The sequence below is a fragment of the Barbatula barbatula genome (genome assembly GCF_947034865.1).
Source record: "Barbatula barbatula genome assembly, chromosome: 4".
Taxonomy (NCBI): Eukaryota; Metazoa; Chordata; class Actinopteri; order Cypriniformes; family Nemacheilidae; genus Barbatula; species Barbatula barbatula.
This window is the reverse complement of record NC_136768.1, coordinates 8,352,842-8,375,182: the sequence shown is the minus strand read 5'-3', so window position 1 is coordinate 8,375,182 and position 22,341 is coordinate 8,352,842. Positions and strand designations below refer to the sequence as shown.

General features: G+C 38.7%; 3 protein-coding genes across 7 annotated transcripts in view; 2 read left to right on the top strand and 1 right to left on the bottom strand.

The window, feature by feature from the left end:
- rap1b (RAP1B, member of RAS oncogene family) overlaps positions 1 to 15,641 on the top strand; it is a 39,431-nt gene extending 23,790 nt beyond the window's left edge. For both annotated transcript variants that reach the window (XM_079454648.1, XM_079454649.1), the window contains exons 3-8: positions 4,495 to 4,563; positions 6,099 to 6,155; positions 8,107 to 8,247; positions 11,087 to 11,230; positions 13,379 to 13,494; positions 13,658 to 15,641. In XM_079454648.1, coding sequence (XP_079310774.1) covers positions 4,495 to 4,563; positions 6,099 to 6,155; positions 8,107 to 8,247; positions 11,087 to 11,230; positions 13,379 to 13,465 — 498 coding nt within the window. In that variant the 3' untranslated portion in view covers positions 13,466 to 13,494; positions 13,658 to 15,641. The remainder of the gene's footprint in view (positions 1 to 4,494; positions 4,564 to 6,098; positions 6,156 to 8,106; positions 8,248 to 11,086; positions 11,231 to 13,378; positions 13,495 to 13,657) is intronic.
- Positions 15,642 to 16,611: 970 nt separating this feature from the next.
- Positions 16,612 to 19,206, top strand: mcat (malonyl CoA:ACP acyltransferase (mitochondrial)). 4 transcript variants are annotated; one of them, XM_079454759.1, is made up of 6 exons: positions 16,647 to 16,801; positions 16,930 to 17,006; positions 17,105 to 17,317; positions 17,451 to 17,538; positions 18,173 to 18,390; positions 18,744 to 19,206. In XM_079454759.1, exons 3-6 carry the CDS (start codon positions 17,123 to 17,125, stop codon positions 19,152 to 19,154), a joined length of 912 nt encoding a protein of 303 aa, XP_079310885.1. In that variant the 5' UTR covers positions 16,647 to 16,801; positions 16,930 to 17,006; positions 17,105 to 17,122; the 3' UTR covers positions 19,155 to 19,206. The 4 variants fall into 4 exon arrangements, with proteins under 4 accessions (XP_079310882.1, XP_079310883.1, XP_079310884.1 ...); XM_079454756.1 differs by having other exon boundaries at positions 16,612 to 16,742; positions 16,823 to 17,317; XM_079454757.1 differs by having other exon boundaries at positions 16,623 to 16,801; positions 16,887 to 17,317.
- bik (BCL2 interacting killer) lies at positions 19,197 to 21,908 on the bottom strand. The gene is made up of 4 exons (XM_079454760.1): positions 20,799 to 21,908; positions 20,360 to 20,500; positions 19,884 to 19,995; positions 19,197 to 19,620 (listed from the first exon to the last, which is right to left on the bottom strand). Exons 1-4 carry the CDS (start codon positions 20,891 to 20,893, stop codon positions 19,516 to 19,518), a joined length of 453 nt encoding a protein of 150 aa, XP_079310886.1. The 5' UTR covers positions 20,894 to 21,908; the 3' UTR covers positions 19,197 to 19,515.
- Between the last annotated feature and the right edge of the window lie 433 nt (positions 21,909 to 22,341).

Genomic DNA, 22,341 nt, shown 5'->3' with positions numbered 1-22,341 from the left:
AACAGCAAAGCACAGTGCTCTAGAAACTTTTTGGCCTATTTGCCTTGAACATTAGCATGAAATCCTAAACCGCCATTTTGCTGGGGCACAGAATTCCACATTTACCATTAAGTTGAAAAGCAGAACAGAATAGTTTCCTCATGAATTATTTGATATCATTAGTCACTCAGGTTACCGTTAGCAATTTCCCCTCCTTTAGCATCCTTGCCTTGTTAGCACGCTAGTAATGCCAAACATTTAGCCGACAACACTTTGACCTAGTTTGTTCCACCCCAGTGAACCCAAATGGCTCCCCCATTGGAAAGCGGCCACAATGGCCCGACCCACTCACCTCAGGGCCCGACGAAGAGCCCATTGGCTGTATGTGTGCCATGGGGTGTGAGAACCATCCGCCTCCATCCACTTCTCTCCCGGCACTGAACTCTTTTAGAGTAAAGCATATAGACTTTTATTGTCCATTAGCTCTAATTGGAGCACTATGGATGGGTCTGGTTGAAATGCCCACGCAGAGTTAATCGTGTTGTAAACGCATTCACATTAAGCCTCTCTCCTGTTTCACGCAGAGATGGAGGAGAGAGAGGGTCTGTAAAATCAGTTCATTAAAATGTGGAGTCAACCTGGTGTCTTGTAAGGGGGCTGTGTAGACTGCAAAAATGACCACCCACTTTGATCAAAGCTGCAAATGTACAAGAAGTGTCTTGTGTTGCGTACCTTGTACTTTAACTGCAAAACTAAGAGAATAAACAATGTCTGTTTGATGTCATTTCACTTTAACATAACTGCAGTTTTATGTTTCAAACAGAGATGGCGACAGAGGCGAAAGTTACAGATTGCAGCTTTAAGTTGCTTTGTGTGTCCTGGAATTCTTTTACAAATCATTTTCTTACATTCTGTTTAAAGTTCAATAAAGAGACAAAACCAGTCACTGGTAAGATGAGTCATTACAATATTTAAATAAGAATCTGGGGATTAAAGGACTACTCATAAATAGTCGCAAATCTATTCAGATCACTGTGTTTTTTTAGTTCATTTTCCTTAGAAAACACAAATACTGCCCTTTTAAGGCTCTAAAGAGCACAACATGACCATTTTTACCAACAATAGCTGAATTTTAAGCTATTTTTATTATAAGGCTAGCCTACGCTCGCAAGCAAAAACGTGACTTGCTTAGGTTGCCAATAGTAACGGTGTCTCTTTAGTTTGATTTATCTAAATTTGTAATTGTGGGCATCATCTGAAATTCTAATAATAATTGTTTACTTTTAAATGATGTTGAAATAACACCTCGGTTGCAGCTCAGTAATATAAGACAATAGTGGTCTGTGGTCAGGTGTTTGTGGCTTATAAGACAGCTATAAGGATGACGTTAATAGTCCGGTGGTGTTACCAAGACCACGGGCCGCTGAGGTGGAAGATGACGTCTGTCATATCCACTTTGAGAGATGGACTTTGATTTCCGTGGTCTGGTTCTGGGGTTAGTCATTGTCTGCTCCCTGTAAATAGCCTTCTGTATGTGTTTGAGTGTCTCTAACTGCACTGTTTACTACTCAACAACAATACAAAATGGTGGGACCATTCACAATGACGTTAGTTTGAACCGTTCAAGTCTGTGAGTTAAAGTAGTCGGGGGAGCCTTTACAGGAGCAACAGGCTCAGCTTGTGCTGTAATGATGGACTGCCAGACCTAACACAGAGATCCCTTTTGCCTGCGAGCAGGACCGATATCCACTGAGATGGGGGTGTCATAGAGCTGACTTCTGTACGCCTGAGCGAGACGGAATATACTAATGTGTTTTGCTCCTTTTAAGCCTTTTGAAGCAAATGCCATCCTTCAGTTTTGGGTGGACTATCTTATTAAAGGGCTCGATCTACAAGATTTATGCCTTTTGGTTTTCAAGAGAGAAAACTTTTCACAAGTCATCTTTTAGTCAAAGTGGCTGATGGGATAACAATGTGCTGATCTCAGCGCTGTGGATTTGATCTACTTTCTGAGAGCAGAACAAAGACAGGAAGGCAGTTTCACTTGCTATTGCTATTTGAAACCAGTGGCCTCCTTTGAATTTATATGCCTTCTTTTCACATCTTTCGTGCCATATAGGGAATATTTTTTAGCCCTGTGTATGTGTGTGCATCAGGTTGTTGTGCTGAGTTACTGTAAGAGTGTGTGTGTGTGTGTGTGTGTGTGTGTGTGTGTGTGTGTGTGTGTGTGTGTGTGTGTGTGTGTGTGAAGCTGGCTGGTTACACTAGTGCCTCGCTAATGCACGCACGCACACACAGTAAGGAACAGAGCTGCAGGATAGAATAGCATATGTGCCAGCTGACGCACGCACACACACACAGAGTGATGCACATGGTCTGGTCTGTCTCGGGCACATCAGTTCAGCTCTGCTTCATCAGCACACAGCACCTCCCAGGGGTTACAAGCAGTGGTCAGCCTTACTGACTTGATGTCCTAACCCATCCAACACAAACACGCAGGTCTCCTCGCAGCGTTCAACAGCATCCCCTGCATGCCTGGGACTTAACAACATAGGTTATGTATGTTATAGACCAACTGTAAATGCTCTGTTGATTCAGAAGAAAAGCAGCTTATGGATATTAGTCACTAACATATCAGGCCTGACACGATTACCCGACTGTCTATTTTTAATTTTTAAAATATAGATGATCTTAGAGTAACCAGATTGCTCTATTATGAATATAATGCATAGTGACGGCTTATAAAAATAGCCTTTGTGGTTGTGTTGCCGGCATCATAACATAAATTCACTGTCAACACACGGAAACACTTCACCTGCTCTAGTAAAAGTAGACCATGTTTGTCTGGTAGAGATGACATGTAGTTAAGCATTTGCCAACACGACTAGCATGATTTATAGACACACTGATTATTTGCTGACATGAAACAGTACTACGCTTGATCGATGTTAAAGATTTAACTGGGTGAACTTGCAGCCCACATTCAGCTGTGGCTGTAAGTCATCCTTTAAAGCCAAGGAAACAACAGAGACCATATTACACACACACACTTTTCTCATACTGCGGGGACTTTGCATCGATTCTTGTTTTTATTTTTGGACTTAATTAAAATGTATTAAGCTATTTTCTTTCCGCTGTCTATCAACTAGTCAAAAATGGACCCACACCTATATTTACAACCAGGCATACATTTTCTCACAAGGAACGTTTCTGATCCTGGTTTGCTTGAATAAAAATCTGATTTGAGAAGTAGATCACACTTGCTTCTCATTATTGGCAGCCCACAAGCACAGATCATTATTTCTTCCATCATCTATCCCCATGTTTGTTTAGCGTTACTCTTGCTTCTCACCAAATAGAGAGGCATTAGCTAAACAAATGACCTCTCGTTCACCATGACTACGCCTCCCGTGTACGGCAACAAACAAACTCATTCACTCACACCTCGTGATTGAAACCACCTCCCTAATTTTTCTTTCTCATCTTTTTTGTCCCCCCATCAGTCGATTGTCCTCCACCTACAGGTGATCAGCATCTTAATGGCTTTTTTGTCGTTTATGCCCGTGTGTTTGTCCAAACAGAGCTCTCATTAATGAATCTAGGCTGAGGTCTATTGTGGGTGGAGTGAGAATGAAAGCGAATGATCAAAGGTCACCTCAGATGCTGAAGAGCCCCTGCACCTGTGGGCTGCATCTCATGATTTTGATTCCCACCCCGCGCTTCCTGTGAGGTCATAGCCGAGCTTTTTAATTCGGTTCTTTGTTTCTGCAGACTCGTTCTCCAACCCCCTGTAATTTACCTCCAACGTATCGTTTCTCAGCTACAAATCTTTCTATTTATATAAAGTTCTTGTTAATTGCCAGGTAACCGGTTTCCAAGCAACATTGCAATGCCTTTGACCAGCGAGCGCAGGTTTTACGCCTGCTCTCTTTGAGAAGTGCCGTTTCTGTGGCTTTGCTTTGCCCTTTATAGTTTGATGTAAGCACCTACTTCTGTGTTTCTCAAGTGAAAACATTTAGAAACAAAAGTCACAACTTTCCTTGATATCAAACATTAAAATGTTCTTTTATAAACACGAGCAATGCTGATAAATAAGTATTATTAACCTTTTAAAGCCTTTGTACAATTACGGTAATATGTACTTATTGATTTGCCTATTGTTTATTACTAAAAGGCTCAGAAATGTGTTACCGGCACATTATACGTAAAAGGTCTGTAAAAAAACTGATTCTGTCAAATTAGTTTTTTACTGTGCACGTTATACTTGAGCATCATAGTTTCTGTTTTTCTTTTCATTGAATGCATAAATGTGTATTTTTTGCATAGACTTCTTGTCAGTAGCATATGGTGAGCCATTTAAAGGTCTTTATAATGGATTTCCCCACTAACCAGTGAAAGCGAAAGTCATTGCGTGCAATGTAACCACGCTCATGTTTGAGTATCGTAAACATTAAATGGACATCTCTCTTTGTTTCTTCCCCCCTCTGTCTTCCTGCCTTCCTTTTCTGTCTCCAGACTGTTCAGTTTGTCCAAGGAATCTTTGTGGAAAAGTACGACCCCACAATAGAAGACTCATACAGAAAGGCAAGTCCAGTTCTGCATTATACAAGTCGGTCTGATCCAAAATATAACAAACACTGTTGCATCCATTTACATATCGAGGCATACACATTCTTGTTTGTTCATATTTTTATGTACATTGCATTTACATATCAAGTCGGTGGATTGAATTTAAATTGATTATAAAATGAAAATTCATGAGATATTGTTCATTTGTTTGTTGTTTTATTTGACATGGACACCAAAATGACAAACCCCATGCTTTGATGGAGTGGTTTAACATGCATGCAAATGATCAAAACCTGTCCACAGGAGGCTTTTTTAAACAGCAAAAAACAACAATAATACAATTACACACACTGAGAAATAATAATAATGACATATAATCGTATTATAACTAATAATGCATTAAAAAGAGGAGACAAATATTTAATAAGCAATGAATAGAGGATTAATTCATTTCGTAAGCTATGAAGCAAAGGCAACATGATTAAACACAAATCCAATAATAGGCTATTTATGTTAACACTGCTGTTTGATTTTCAGCCACTATATAATTAAAAACATTCTATTATGGCATGTTATATAATGTTATTTCTTTTATCCGGATACATATGTACAGTAAAAGTACAGTATTAGCTTTACATATGTGGCACAGCTAGGCTAAGCCGTACTGTATTCTAATGCCAAGTTGGTCGATGTGATTTAAGGAAAAATACTGCTATAAATGACATTGACTCAGCCTTCACTGTAATCTCATATTGTCTTTAGGCCTCAATAATCATTCAGATCAATTCAGTCGCACTGCCTGTCTGATGTGTATATATGATATGCGCAGCCCCACCCGCACGTCACCGAAACGGAGCGTGTGTGCGTAGGATGTTTGATCGACCCTGTGCTAAGACCGCCGCGTTCGATGTTTGTTTATATTTTAATCGTCTTTGTCCAAGGCCCTGAAACAATGACTGGGGCTAAAAATGATCTACATTTAAATACTGAAAGGAAGTCCCTTCATAAACAGCGCTTCCCGACCTCACTGCTGCTTCTGCTGGGGTCTCATGGGCACTTCCTGTAGGTGGGGTTTACCGGTGTTCACAGACGGCGTATCATATTCAAATAGGTGAAACTGAAGTGCTTCCATGTTGCCCTCCATCGTCTGAGTCACTCAAGTACCACTTAAAATGTATCGAATTAATTGCTTGGAAAATAAATATTAAATGTCATCTGCAAATAAGTGTGTAATAAGACACCCACCTACAGTATCACTTAAGGTCATATGACACGCCAGAACAGGAAATGATCATATCTGGACACGATGCTAGTGATTTAAATGTCGAAATGATGTCACAAGGGGAAAATCTCAACCTATCGTTGTCTTTGTGCGATTAGACCCCTATTGGCTTCCTTTAAATGAGTGATTCACACAGAAAGTGGGGGGTCACTGTGAGGAGTGTGTTCATAAACACCACATGCACGTACAGTACTTCATTAAAGCTGTGTTTTTACATGATGCCATTGACAACATTTTATATTGAGTGTCGGTTTCTCATCCTTTGCAGCAAGTGGAAGTGGACGGACAGCAATGTATGTTGGAAATTCTGGATACCGCCGGAACGGTAAGGCTGCAAAAATCACTTGATGTCTTTTTAGTAGCGTCTTACTTGTAGGCCTGCACGCCAAGAATTTCGTAGATCCAGTCATGTTAGACTTTCCATGAACCGAGCGTCTGCGATAGAAAAAAACGCTGTGCAGGTGCTCGATGTTAGAGAGCAATTTTGACCCCTTAGAGCATAAGGACGTATTCCCACTTTCGCAATCCCTCTGTGTTACAACTCGGAGTTGCGGTGACAGATGGTATGTGAATGTCCCTGGGCCACGGTCAAATGAAACCGAGCCAAAGTAGCTGACAATATCTCTGTCAGAGAGCTACAAATGGGCCACTTGTCCCTACAGTATATAAATTGTTCCCGTCGCTTGGCTCTAATGCTGCAGAATTATTCAAACCAAATCTTGCAATGAAATTAAATAAATAAAAGTGTAGGGTACGTCATTGTTTTATAGCTCTTAGCTCACACGATTGACTTTATTTGGTGATAATCTTAATGAACTCCTGAAACTAGGTCGATTTGGTTTGAGATTAGTTCTGAATTGATGCTTAATCAGGAGGTTGTGACCTAAAAATACTTCACCAGTACGTTTTCATAATCTTATGGACATGATACTGAACTTATAACCGTGGCTGTTAGTATAGGAAAATAAATAACATTATCAACTAATCAGGAGGTGAAAACGCTTTCCTTAACTTTCGATGTTGATATCGATGGCCACGCATTCAGTCACTTGGAAGAAGCTACCCAACAGGAACAGGTTTCATTACACGCCCTTTGTAAAAATGGTTTGTGTTTATTATTGGCTGTTGAGGATGAATTTGATGTTATAAAACCAAACACACTATAAAGGTTATTTATTATTTAGTAATTTTTTTTTTAATGCAATAATACGATAAATGACTTACTATCTTTATTTGACGTCTGCGTTTATATTATTTAATACATTGCAATGGTTGATTTTAGAAACTTATTTTTTATGATAGCTTTAATACTACTTTATGTTTGGTCTCTACTAAACATTGGTAAAAGATGTATAATTTTTACCATTATAAAATGGCTTTGTTTCATACAAAGCTTTGGTTTGAGTGTGTGTATGTCAACAAGTCCTCCTTTCATGCCCACTCACTTGCACATTTAATAAGTGTGACACCCTTGTGTCCTCTATAGAGCGAGATCATTATTTTTCTTCTATAGCCTCTCCTCACCCATACACTAAAACAAGTTACCTTTGACACTTTTTTTTGTTCCCCGTCGGCTTAACACCTCGGAGAACATTTGTCCCAATGACCCAGGAAACTGAACGGTGGTGTGTTTCTGTCCTCATTGGCTTCACACATTTGGGTCACATGGGCTTTAGGTCATAGAAGGACAGGAACTGACCCCAGTGCATAAGAGGACGTGTGTGTCTAAGTGAAGCGTTCATAGAAAACCACGGACTGAAAAAACTGTTTATGAATACTTTAAATAGTATATACAGTATGTTTAATATCTGGCATATCTGGATTAGTGGTCCATGAACACCACCAGGGATGCGAGAAAGCAGCCGTCAACTAATTTTCACATGATGACGTGTCATCATGTGAATACATAGACTGTATTTACAAATTCATGTGTACAGTATGCCTTTTTGAAAACTCGATAATATCATAGTGAATGCCATATGTGAGCAAAAATGATGCCGTTTGTGTACGTCAATTACATTTTGGGATTCAAATGAAACCCCCACACTGACTGTTTAGGTTGAAAGTATTTTTTAAAAAAAAGAGAGATTTTAATCCGATTTATGTGATTTGCATCTGGTTTCATTTCATGTGTTTTGTGTTTGCTTCCAGTCTACAAAAAACTAAACCAATTGAAGTCGGAAATGCCAAAGATTGGATGTTTTCTCCCTGTCTGAATACAGCATTAGACATAGATATGAGGATATTTCTGTCTGACATGTTTCTTCTCCACACAGGAACAATTCACAGCCATGAGGGACCTGTACATGAAGAACGGCCAGGGCTTTGCACTAGTATACTCCATAACAGCACAGTCCACCTTCAATGACCTCCAGGACCTGAGAGAACAGATACTGAGGGTCAAAGACACGGATGACGTAAGCGTAAACGGCTCTTTGTTTTTTTCTGCAGCTCTACAGTACCTGTTGCTTTCCTCTTACGCTTTTATTTGATGGTCGCACCAGTATCTCTAAACCGCAACTCCACACCCTGATCCCTCATGTGTGCTGTTGTCAATAAGGGTGACCTTTCTGTTTGTGAAGAAGTTCATCGGTGTTGAATGATTTAAGTCGTGAGACTACAGTCGGTTTTGTTGTTACGCTTATCTGATCTTGTTGCCCGTTTGTTATTTGTTGTGCTTTAGCTAGCTGCTTTATTATTTATGCATTATGCGCTTATCACTTTGGAAGTGTCGGCCAGAAATACACGTCGAATGTAAATGCAGCATCATGTAGTTTCACATCTGTTTGTTCTGTTGAAAGCCCACACACTTTCAGCTCTCGACAGATACCGAGGAATTTGTTTAAAGCCTCAGTGTGGTTTATTATTCCCTTTTCTTTCCTCCTTTGTCGACATTTGTTGCTTCAGTTTCATTTAAGAGTTAACAACAGCTGTTGCAACATGTGGCCACTCAAGAATAAAGAGCAACATGTTTTTTTTTTAATTATGTTTACAGACAATAGGTAAAGCCAAGTGGAATGAATGAATGAGGTATTTATATAGCGCTTTATTGTGTATTGCTGTACACCCAGAGCGCTTTACAAACATACAGTGGGGCAAATAAGTATTTGATACACTGCCGATTTTTCAAGTTTTAAATAATTCCTTTCCGTTGTATTGCATTAAATAAGTATTTAAAACAAAAGAAAAATAAAACGTTTTTGGTACAGAAATTTTTGTTTACAATTAGAGAGTTCAGACGTTTCCTGTAGTTCTTGACCAGGTTTACACACAATGCAGCAGGGATTTTGACCCACTCCTCCATACAGGTCTTCTCCAGATGTTTCAGGTTTTGGGGCTGTCGCTGGGCAACACAGATTTTCAACTCCCTCCATAGATTTTCTATTGGGTTCAGGTCTGGAGACTAGCTAGGACACTCCAGGACCTTGAAATGCTTCTTACAGGGCCACTCCTTAGTTGCCCTGGCTGTGTGTTTGGGGTCATTGTCATGCTGGAAGACCCAGCCATGACCCATCTTCAATGCTCTTACTGAAGGTAGGAGAGGCTGTTGCCCAAAATCTTGCGATACAGGGCCCCATCCATTCTCCCTTCAATACGATGTAGTCGTCCTGTCCCCTTTGCAGAAAAGCACCCCCAAAGCAAGATGTTTCCACCCCCATGCTTCCAGGTTGGGATTGTGTTCTTGGGATTGTGCTCATCATTCTTCCTCCAAACACGGCGAGCAGAGTTTATAACAAAAAGTTATATTTTGTTCTCATCTGACCACATGACCTTCTCTCATGCCTCGGCAAACTTCAGACGGGCCTGGACACGTGCTGGCTTGAGCAGAGGGACCTTGCGGGCGCTGCAGGAATTTAATCCATGGCGGTGTAGTGTGTTACTAATGGTAACTGTTGAGACTGCGGTCCCAGCTCTCTTCAGGTCATTGACCATGTCCTCCCGTGTAGTTCTAGGATGATCCCTCCTCTTTCTCAAGATAATTGACACTCCACGAGGCGAGATCTTACCTGGAGCCCCAGTACGGGGGAGATTGACAGTCATCTTGCATTTCTTCCATTTTCTATTAATTGCGCCAACAGTTGTTGCCTTCTCACCAAGCTGTTTGCCTATTGTCCTGTAACCCATCCCAGCCTTGTGCAGGTGTACAATTTTGCATTTTGTCTTGCCCATAGTGGAGAGGTAGGAGTCTGATTGATTGAGTGTGTGGATAGGTTAGAGATTAAAAGAGGTGCAATTAATACAGGTAATGAGTGGAGGACAGGAGGGCTTCTTTAAGACAAACTAACAGGTTTGTGAGAGCCAGGATTTTTTTGTTGGTTGGTAGGTGATCAAATACTTACTTCATGCAATAAAATGGAAATTAATTGTTTAAAAATCATACAATGTGATTCTTTTTTTCTTACATTCGATCTCTCACAATTGAGGTGTACCTATGATGAAAATTACAGATTTCCATTATTTTTTCAAGTGTGAAAACTTCGGCAGTGTCAAATACTTTGCCCCACTGTATGAGGGAGGGGGTCTCCTCAACCACCACCAGTGTGCAGCATCCACCTGGATGATTAAATATGTGTCAAGAAAAAACCCAACATTTATAGGACACACAAATTAGACTAAAGTTAACCTCCGGTCTGTGTTTGCTTATAAATATAAATTAAATATAAATTGTTGTATTATATTCATTTCAATTCATATTTTATTGTATATCAATTGTATTGAATTTAATACCTCTATACAGTTGGGGTCCGGTTTCAAAGACAGGCTTTTGAGCTTTTCTTTAACCTTTTTACTTTAATAATTCGGACCTAAACATTTAATTAAAACCTTAGTGGTATCCTTAAAGGAATAGTTTGCCCAAAAATGTAATTTACTCACTTTCATGTTGTTCCAAGCCTGTGTGACCTTTCTCCTGCCGAACATAAAAGGTGATATATTTGTTTAATTACTGTACATTTAGTTTTTGAAACCGTGTACTGGTTGCTCAGTTTCATGCAGTTACAATAGGGACTTGAGCGTCCACGCATCATGCTGGTCTGTAATAATAGAGACAAAATAAAAGATGACAGTTTTCTTTTTTAAATGCGCCATTACTTTAAATTACGTCTTAAATCCAACCTGTTGGTGTCAATTCCTTTTAGGAGCTTTTTTTATTTACAGGAAGGCAGGTTGAAAACGTACTCATTTATTGGACAAATTGTGCTCCTTGTTCGTTTTCCGATCCGATCAGTAATTGTAATGAGAACCTTTGTGTTCCAGGTGCCGATGATCCTGGTGGGTAATAAGTGCGATCTGGAAGACGAGAGGGTGGTCGGGAAAGAACAAGGCCAGAATCTAGCCCGCCAGTGGAACAGCTGCGCTTTCCTGGAGTCTTCTGCAAAGTCCAAGATTAACGTCAACGAGGTGAGCTTAAATATGTACCTTATAGACCTTATAAAAACTACCCCGGTCCAACCCGGTTACCCATGATACTTTGCAAAGGGGGAACATCTTCTATTTGATTTGATCAGACCATCCACCAAGGCTCCTTGAAATGTATTACTAACATCTTGCAAGTAGCTACTGTATCTGTGTATGGTTATGATATTTCCCCAACCTTTTCCAATCACGTCAGGCCTCTTTTGTCTTCAACATGTCTGTTGTGGCGTCACCATGGAGTTGCTTTTCTGTGCTGAGATCTCAAAACGGTGTCGTTGTCAGCTAGTGATATCTCGCCACGAAGGCGTAGTCACACATTAGCGAGAAAGCCAGTCAGCTGTGGTGTTCGGACACAGAGCGTCCCATTGTGAGCAGCATGACTCCATGCCATGAACCCTGACTATATGACATAGAGCCGCTTTGAATTCAGTGAGTTAGAAAGTCTGGTTTGTTATAACAGCATGACTACGGTTGCTTGGTTCTCCTCACGAGCTGAAACTGCTGTTCCGTCTGTTGATTTACACAATATGGGGATTACAGCAGGGCAAAAGGTGACGTTTAGAGATACTAAGCTTTTTTCACAAGCTTTGGCTTTGTTACAGGATTATTGGTTTATTGTGTCAAAGCGGGGGAAACGCAGCATCAATAAAGTCCAGTGACGGACTCCGCTGTCTCCTAAGTGAAGCTCAGATACAGGTTTAATGGATCTAGCTCTTTTAATAAGCTAATGGAGAACTGTAGCTATACTTGACCGCAGTCAAAGGGAAGGCTTTCTATCGCTAGATTTCTATGATTTCGACTGTGAAACTCCAAAAATACAAATAGAAACTATGAGTCCTTGAGCCATGTTTATTCAGAGACTAATAAATTATAGGCTACTGTTTAACCTGTGATGTTACCAGTGAAATGCACAGCGCTTGCATGTTTATACTTTTTCTTTTGAGTATAATCGTTTATGGCAAGAGCCATTGTGTGTTCAGTTTACAATTATAAGATGCTTTTAAATATCAACACCGTCCATTAAAAAACTCAATATTGCTTGGCTTCTGTTCTGAAATAAACCTTCTCTTTATATTCTGTATCCCTTGAGGGGCGTTTGGGTATTTGTGAACGTTTACAAAAAAAGACAAAACAAATTGCACCTTTTTCATAAATGTGATTTAACAGGGGTAAATGACAAATATTAACCTTATATATGCAGTCTGTGTTGCTTGCGAGTAGAAAAACATCTATACAGTGGTAAGAGCATGGCGCTAGCAACGCCTATGTCATGGGTTTGATCCCAGGGATTGCACATACTCTATACAAATGTATAGTAAATGCATTGTAAGTCAACTAACATAAATAATACAAAAACAACATACAAGAGTTAAAGGAGGGGTGCCAGGTTGATTTTTGATTGACGAATAGCGATAAGACGGAAAAATGAGTGGTGGTGCCAGGAACTGCTGCATCGGTCAAATCTTTTTTCGTTTATCAGCCTTTTTATTCAGTGATTGAAGGAAACAAGCCGTTATTGATGTGTAGGTGATCTCGCAAGTGCTTTTATTTTATTATGCACAAGTTTGCTGTATTTTGCTGATGATCAGAGATTTTTCATTTTTAATGGAAATGTCCTTCGTTTTGCTGCATTGTTTTTTAGATGATCTAGAGCACATAGGACAAATAAGAATATTATGAATAGTTTTTTTATAGTCACTGGGTTGTTTTTGATTAAGTCTAAGCAACATGCACAGTTCTTAAAGCTTTAGATGTTTATTGGAACAGATTGATGATATTTTCCTCATCGGGAGCTGAACATCTGTGTTGTAAAGCCTCCACGCCTCCAAATGAGTGACTTCACTGTGCTGCAAACGTTTCTGTCTGGAACCGTAGTACTCGGCCGTAGCCAATTCATGTATGGCGTTGATGCATGTCTTTTTGTGTGCAAGTGTTTGGTTGTGCATTAAATTGGGGATGACAATGCTATAAATTTGCTGTGCTGGATGGCCACACCTACTCTGTCAAAATCCCTTCTCATAACTAGTCATTAAATATCAAATACATGTGGTTTGCATTACATCCGTTTTTCCAGTTCACATCTTTAATTTGAAATGTACCCGGGTTCACTCTGAAATATTTTTTCTTGTGCAGATCTTCTATGACCTGGTCCGGCAAATCAACAGGAAAACTCCACCACCTGGAAAGGCACGGAAAAAGTCCACCTGCCAGCTGCTCTAATATACAGCTGTTCTTTTGCTCTGAGCCAGGTAGAAGCTTAACCGTCATTGTCTGATCAAAAATATTTGACAGTTCCACGTAATTCCTTGTTCCAATGCTTTAGAATAAAAAATTCAGAACTGAAAAGCTAGTTAAAAGTAGTTAAAATAGCATAAAATAAAAATGTTTTTAATTCCTATTTTCTTTTTGTAGGTCTGATTTGCTGCTGTGTACACAGCAGTGCCAGCATTCCGACGTTACTAAAACCTAACATCGAATGGACTTTCCTGTGTGGTGATGCCCCTTTAACAAACCAACCAACCAACAAACAACAAACAAATGGATTCAAGGCTATAGTGCTATGTCAGTTTTTTGCACATTGATAACAGTCATCACTTTCCAATGCCGCGCGAGAGAGATTTTTACATGTAATTATATAAATATATATTCTAACTGTATGCAACTGAGTAAAACAAATTAAACGAGTAAATGAATAAAGTGCTAGACAAAAGAATTTTAAAAAATACAGAGCCTACACGCAGTGTTATTGCTAACGGAAACAGCCGCCGTTGTAAATGTACGGAGGGAATGTCTAACAAGGCTGTGCACGTTGCCATGGCAATTACAATGATATTTATAAGCACCACTATTTTAGCCAGAAAGGAGAGGAAGTCCAAAGAGCTCTATATATAAACCATTCTTACAGCTAACTTTCACTCTGTGATTTCTTTGCATAATTTTGTTGATTTCTTTTGTAACTTTTGCTTTTATTCTAAACTTTTCCCCTGCCTTTTCTCTTTTATAAAATTACTAGATTTTTTTGCTCTATGGAGATGTTATATTCGCAACAGCTATCGATACTGTTTGAGTTTTACCTTAGGAAAAACAACCTGTGGATACATTGTTGTACATGTAAAAAGTTCAAAAATATAATTTTTCTGTTACCTTAGCCTCAGATGTTGCCTTCGTATACGTGTTAAGACCTTTCCTCGTCTCTTTCTTTTCCATCAAAAATCATTTCCATCTCATAGGCCATCCAAGGTTTCTTTATTTTCTTTTTCAAGTTTGTACAGCAGGCTTTTTTAAGAAGGGGGTATTATAAAAATGGGTTTTGACAATTTAGGTTTAGGCTTCAGCAGTGAGTCGCATGGTGTACATCTATCCAAAGGTCTTTTTTGGGTGATCTCATAGTAAATAGTCAGATCCCTCTTCATGAGAATGTTCCTGATCGAATAACTGTATGTGGTATATATTTTAAAAAAATTGGGGTTTATTACAAGATAAAAATGGAAAAAGAACAAAGGAACTTCAGTGATGTCACAAGTTTGTACGCAAATCCCCACCCACCCTTCCATGCTTGCTGATGCATCTGGTTTAAACTGAGGATATGAAAACCAAATATTGGAACCTGTGAGTCAAGACTGAAGGTGTCTGTTAGTGACTGTTTAAACTTTGTAATAATTTGGCCGGTGTTTTGTCTTGTATCTGTCGGGGTTAACTGAATGTTGGGATGTGGAAACTTTGTGTAAAGGAAAAAATGGGGAAAATTGATTTTAAGCAAATTTACATTGCACGTCGAGTGCGGTCCTAAAGGGTATTCATGAAAGGCCCGAACGTGGGCTGCTAAGCAGTTTTGCGCTAGTACTCTGCGACTGTTCGCTCGGCTGGATAAGTACTGTCTCTTTAAACATCAAACAACTCTTTACAGGGTCCAGCATGCAGTATGATCACAATGAATTCATAATGAATGCTTTGAGGATTTGCACAATGTAAAGTAAAGAATGCAGAGTGTCCAAGCAGCAGTGGACACAGGTAAACATAAGGTGTGTGTTCGGAATACTACACTCAAATGCCTTGTTGCTTTTTGAGCTTAAAAAGGAAATAAATGTAATACTCCTTGACATATGGACCTGAGGAAGAGGCACAGTATATCAAATGCAACATCATATGCTTCTGATGGGTGGGATGGGGGTTCGACGAAAGGGTGTTGAGGGTGGGTGTGGCCAAAGGTCAACTTAAAAGCCTTAATTAAAGTGGTGCAATTTTGTATAACCGAGCATATGTAGTTTAATAAATTGGATTGCCATGCAAGGGCTCATGAAGCCAGTTTTTGCCACTTGAATGTTTTGTGTAGATTGTTTCAGCATTTTCTGTCAGTCAAATAAAAAAGCAAAAGTTTAACTTACTCTGTACTATCACACATTTGCTTTAGTTATTAATATCTGATTAGGGGTGGTTAGGAAATCGAACATTTTGGTAAGTTGTATTAAGATGACTGGGGCGGTCTGACTGAAAGCAAAAAGGATTTGGCAATATGTTTCTCTACAGATTAATGAAATCAAGTTCTTGATTTCTATGTATTATATGTTTAGCATTTGTTTGCTCCCATCTCTTAGGACACTGTACATCATTCAATAACACTTTACAATGGATTTCTTGAGGCATTACTGATAATCTGCTGAGCATTATAGAACATTTATGTAGATTCAAATAGTTAAAATGAAATTAAATCTCGATTCATGCATTTCAAAGCACATCAATAATTGATCTGTTAAATATAACTTAAAGTTATACCTAATAGAAGGTTGACACATTTTATTTGGGGTTATTATAGGATAATAGACTAATAAATTGCATTTTCCTGTCTGAAGTGTCAAAAACAGATGATTAGATAGAAACAGTTGGCTGTATGGATGTCACAATAGTGACCTTGAATAAAATAGATCATATTATAGGCTATTAAACTGGCTTTTCAGATAACATGAAACACATCAAATAAATGAATAGGACATTGTTTATAAAACATGAAATATGTTTTAAATAACAAAAAATATTTTGGAGTAAACAATATGCTGAAACACAGGTTTAACTGTAAAACATCTACATACAGCATGGATTTGTTGAACATTTTGAGTTTCTACCATAGCCCAAGGTCAGGTATCCTCTATATAATATGTTTATGTTTTGTGTATATAAATATTACACACACACACATATATATATATATATATATATATATATATATATATATGTGGTAGAATAATTTAATGTTTACTTAAAACAAGTGTTACAAAGATGCTAGGGAAATGGGGCGTGTAAACGTTTGGCACAACCTCCTGTGCACTAGGTGGCGATGTGCAACTTTCACATACCAATCGTTACCAAACGGAGAAAAAACAAACACGACATGTGCAAAGACGCTGGTTTTGAAGTTACAGAAAATATCTACTGTGATGTCCTAAAAGTTTATGTCAGAATGAGGACTTCTGTCAAACAGAGAGATCTGGGGACTGCCACGGTACTTTGCTGCGAAGCCTGGATATAAGAATCTGTTGTGCATTTGACCTCCGCAGTGAAGTATGTTCTGGGTCTTTTCAGGAATAATTTCCGACAGCGTGGTGGATGCAACTTTATTATAATCGGATTTTTTCAAAATAAACAGTTTTGAACATGAATCCAAGCACGACTATCACGTGTTCTGCCAGGGTTCGTCTGTTTCGGAATACGGCTGCTCTCTTGCGTTCAAGAGGACTGTCAAACGATATTCCCTCATCTGATCAAAGTAAGTCCGATCGCATTCTGTCTGAAGGGATCCAAGAGCAGACCAGACAACCACGGAGAGCTCCACACACAGCATCTGTGTTTCTGTTCCCCGGGCAGGCCAGTCAGTTCGTCGGCATGGGGAGGGGACTGATGAAATATGGAAAGGTGAAAGAGATGTTTTCTGTAGCGCAAAGGGTGCTTGGCTATGATCTGTTGTCTCTGTGTTTAAATGGACCCGAGAAAGATCTGATGAAGACGGTACACTGTCAGCCTGCTGTGTTCGTCTGCTCGCTGGCTGCAGTGGAAAGACTGAACCACGAGAATCCTGATGTAAGTTATGTACGCCCAGAACGTATCGACTAGGACGGTCATTCTGGACATTGGCAAAGGCATGCATGTTTTATTCAAATATAAATGCAGTCTAGTGGTCAATACTAATATAAAACTAATTTGGCTCTCTCAGGCTATTGAGAGCTGCGTGGCCGCAGCAGGGTTCAGTGTTGGAGAGTTTAGTGCTTTGGTTTTCTCTGGTGCAATGGATTTTGCTGAAGGTAAAACTTACCCCCTATGTTTTTATTTAAAAATGTCCAAGATAAACGTGTGTGTGTGTATATACATACACTTATACATACATACACATATACAGTGGGTATGGAAAGTATTCAGACCCCCTTAAATTTTTCACTCTTTGTTATATTGCAGCCATTTGCTAAAATCATTAAAGTTCAGTTTTTTTCTTATTACTGTACACACAGCAGCCCATGTTGACAGAAAAACACAGAATTGTTGACATTTTTGCAGATATATCAAAAAAGGAAAAACTGAAATATCTGAAACTTCATTTACCACATACATTTTTTTGATTACCATATTTTATGGTGTTTTATAGTAAAATCTGTAAAATATGCATAACACCAAAAAATTGGCTACTATAGTATAGTTAAACCATTGTTCATTTTAAAGGGAAGAATAATATTTTTATGCATGGTAAATGCGCGTTAATGTCTTGAAAAAAGTAAATACAATATCATTTCAATTATCATACTTTCATATTTTTATAAAGCATGAGGTAAAAGGAAACCTTCTTATTTATGTCTTTTGATTCCGAATGAAATATTTCTCATACATGTTCTTCAAAATTAATTTACAATAATTGTCTACTTGTTTATGTTGTGTGTCTGACAGCTCTGTTTGCTGTAAAGGTGAGGGCGGAGGCAATGCAGAAGGCCTCCGACCAAGTTGCGAGTGGGATGCTGTCCGTTATTGGCCGACACCAGACCAACTACAAACATGCCTGTCTCCAGGCTAGAGAGCACTGCCTTTCTCTAGGTATCCAAGAGCCTGTGTGTACCATTGCAAACTACCTCTTTCCAGATGGAAGAGTAATAGCCGGCCACAAGGAGGTAAGATCCATCATTGGGATTTTTATTAGTTAAGTGGTCCCTAAAGGCCAGTGATAGATATGGGGTATTGTTGGGTTTAGTTTAGTTTCACAGAGCCAGACTTTTGTACAGTATGTTGGCTTGAGATACGGACCTTGTTAAAAAGTGATTTGGAAAATAATTTATTTACTAGCTAAATAAATCCCAAAACTCAATTGGCAAGTGTGTGCTATTAAATCAGGAGGGCTGTAAGGGCCGAGATGAGGTTTCTTTCAGAGTAGAATATTGACCAAAATCTATCTTGGCCAGACGAGACTGCACGATCATTATGTAGTTTCATTATCATCCTTTTTTTAAATCACTCCTTTTCTTAGGCTTTGGATTTCCTTCAAGAGCATTCCAGAAAGCTGCTGTTCTCAAGAACGCGAATGCTTCCTGTTAGCGGTGCCTTTCACACCCCCCTTATGGAGTCTGTGATGGAGCCCCTGAGAGATGTCCTCAGGCGGATAGAGATACGGCGCCCAGAGATCGCCGTACACTCCAATGTGGACGGAAAGCAATACATGCACGACAAGCACATACAGTCACAGCTGGCCAAACAGCTGGTGTCTCCAGTGAAGTGGGAGCAGACACTGCATGAGATTTATGAAAGAGCCCAGGGGCGAGAGTTTCCTCATACCTATGAGGTGGGACCCGGTAGACAGTTAGGCTCGACGCTTCAAAAGTGCAACATGAAAGCGTTTAAGAATTACACACATATAGATGTTGTGCTGCCTGAGGACTGATCAATGTTATGTGCAATAAAATAATAATAATAAAAACAAGATACATTTATTTTGAAAATTTTATTGTGCAAAATTTCTGGTTTGGAAAGTCCAGCTTCCTTTATTAGAATAGAAATGCTTTTATAGGAAGAGGTAACAATTCATTAGCCCAATTGTCCAGCAACAGAACACAAAACAAATCTCGCCAGGAACTGCGCATATATGAACATTTATATGTGTGAACCAGCACAATAGTCAAAATCATTATAAAAGAGAAAGAAAAGCCTTCAAACTAATTTGGTTATATTTGACCACTGTGAGGCCAAAGACTTCTTGACCATATCCAGCTGACCCACCCACCCAATGTCATTCAGCCATAAAATTAATTCCAAGCTGCCAGAAAGATAGACACAGTGACCAATAGAAAAGCAGAGGCCAGCATGAGTGCATTCTTGCGTGACCAATCGGAAATCTGCAAGTTGGAGACCTAAAGGAAGTATAATTGTGTTAAATCTGTTATCCAGAAGCCCTGACATAATGTATATATTTAACCCAATATATATTACTCAAATAGACTATTTAGATTAAAATGTCTTTTAAAAAACGTTTGAATATCATTTGATTCAAAAAGCAAACCAAGTTTAATCCGCAGACAAATAAAACTGAATTACTATGTTTAATTCTACTTCAACAAAATAAAATTCTTTAGAAAAGAATCATAAATGTATGCAGTGGATATACTGTCCTTACCCACAGTGCTGTCCACTTCCTAGCCTCCTGACAGCCAGAATGAAGCTGCGGAATCAGCCAGGGTGTTTTCAGCATTGGTTTAATCTTAGACCCCCAAATGTTTCCAAGGATCCTGATTTAAACCATTTTATAAACAGTAACTTTAACACAGATACTGATACTCTGTTTATGTTAAAGGTAAAGTTCACCAAAAATCTTTTAATTCTGTCATCATTACAAACCGTTTATGTTGTTTAAAACATAAGTGTCTATTTTTTATGGAATACACAAGGCGGGATCTTAGGAACTGATGCCTCATCACCATTCATTGCATCTTTATCATACAGTAAGAGTAAATGGTGACTGAGGTTGACATTTCCCAACATTCTGCCTAACATCTTTTGTGTTCCACAGAAGAAAAATACATCCTACCGGTTTGCGACAACGTCAAATGGTATATATTTTGTGAGTTTTTAGGCAAATAAGACACAACTCACCCAGAGAAAGCTCTCCTGGTTAGGACATAAGGATATATCCCTATATTCAGTCGGTGCCGTTGGTTTGACAGTTGTTCACTCCTTCTATTGTCCAGTTCATCCCCTATCTGAGCCAGCTGCCTTCCAATACGCTGGGTAACTCTGTTATTTATGCATAAAAAGGTTTTGAAGAAATATGGTCTCAACAGGATCACCACACAGCGTAATCTAAAATGATGGTTTTCAAATGGTTTCGACTCATGACCCAGAAGTACCAAAAGCAATACTGCATCTTGTAACATGTATTTAAAGTAATCTGAGATGTATTTACTTTAACAACAGAAATACAAATAGTTAGGAAACTCCTATTATTATTATTTCACTTGAATTTTGCATTGTTTATTTTTTTCTGGCTCACAACCTACATCGGATTTCTGAACAGATAATACTTCATGATTACCTCATATTGATGGCATAGAGAGTGTTGTGGTCAAACTCAACAGGTCCAGCCTGGAGGGATGCTGCAGTTTTGGGCTGTCTTGTATCTTCCACCATTGTGTTCTAAAAAAGGTGTTATCATGTTTACATGTGGTTTCCTTGCGTTGTTTATGTGGGGAAAGAGAACTTTGTTATTTCGCCCTGCCCTTTGTGGTCTCACGTGACTTTGACCTGTAGCTATTGCGTTCAACGAACTAGTATCTCTCTGTAACCTGAGAACATTGGGTGTGTCCCTCTCTATCACTGCCATGGTGTTTGTAGATGACATCATTGCCCAAACAATTGAGTTTTGAAAAACATCTCCAGCCATAAACATGGCTTCCTGCAACACTGGAGATCTCATTTGTTATATCACATGGCTGGCTACAGATACAGTATACAGTACACAGTTCATAAAGCACCATAGAGGTCAAACCTGGAGTTTATCAGAATTACTGTCATAAATGATAAAAGTATGGGATATAAATTCAATTTGTGTTTTGGTAGTATATGCATCCCATATATAACACACACATTTTATTTGTGTGGATCTAAAAAAAGAAAATCGGACATGTTTTCATTCTCCTCCGTGTGACTCTCGAAAACATCAGGTGTAATGCAAATGCACATTCAAATTAGGCAAACGGCTTAAAAGCAGAACAAAACGTAAACATTTTTCTGAACAATGACATTGTTTGATGATGTGATATCCACTGAAAAAATGGATCCACTCTTAAATAGATAAGTGTAGCTTTTGTATGATAATGCCATTCGTATGTTAAAACATTTGGACAGAAAGGTCTTAAGAGGCCTCGTTCGTTGTAAAATACCAAGACGACATAAAAAATCTTAAAAAATATGTTCTTGCTATACAACCATTTATCCTGAACTTGGCAAATAGTTATTTGTGTTTTTCTTTAAAGGAAATGTCATTTAAAATATTCATATATATTACTGCTAAATGTCTGTAGGCATGCAGCTAAATACTTTAAAAGTAAAATACATTTTAAATGTATATAGCTGTGTTTTTTAAACGAGTTTTAGTATACACTACTTTGTTGACACCATTCAACATGCCCCAGTTCGACTTGTCAGAAAACAAAGGACAGGTGCATAATGGAAAACATATCATACCTTGTTTGTAGATTAAAATGGACGCCGCCCTGCAACATTTAGATACAATTTACATTTAAGGAACGATTGAATTTAGAATTTTTTAATAAATAACGATACAAATTTTGTTTTGTATTACTTACAGCAGCGTCCTTTAATCTTGCTGTCTCCGTGGGATATGATTCAGTACATTGATCACCTAGAGCCACACCTGCGGCTTACAGTCAGGAAGCAGCTCAGGGTGTCAGTTTCATTTCAGACCAATAGAGGTCACTAAAGAGTCCAATGCGGTCATTCATTCGTTATTGTTTGCCTTTAATGTAAAGGCTAATATATATATATTAAAATGAATGAATTTCCGTAAAACAAATATTTGAGCCTGTAACACCTTTTATTGTGTAATACAGAGGTAA

Bases quoted from the DNA above. Each gene is read 5' to 3' on its own strand.
- mcat (XM_079454756.1), top strand. From the start codon at position 16,895: ATGAATCCAAGCACGACTATCACGTGTTCTGCCAGGGTTCGTCTGTTT. The intron at 17,539-18,172 runs GTAAAACTTACC...TGTGTCTGACAG, and splicing joins TGCAATGGATTTTGCTGAAG to CTCTGTTTGCTGTAAAGGTG. The intron at 18,391-18,743 runs GTAAGATCCATC...TCCTTTTCTTAG, and splicing joins TAATAGCCGGCCACAAGGAG to GCTTTGGATTTCCTTCAAGA.
- bik (XM_079454760.1), bottom strand. From the start codon at position 20,893: ATGGTGGAAGATACAAGACAGCCCAAAACTGCAGCATCCCTCCAGGCT. The intron at 20,501-20,798 runs GTAATCATGAAG...CATAAATAACAG, and splicing joins CTCTATGCCATCAATATGAG to AGTTACCCAGCGTATTGGAA. The intron at 19,621-19,883 runs GTAAGGACAGTA...TACTTCCTTTAG, and splicing joins GGAAGTGGACAGCACTGTGG to GTCTCCAACTTGCAGATTTC.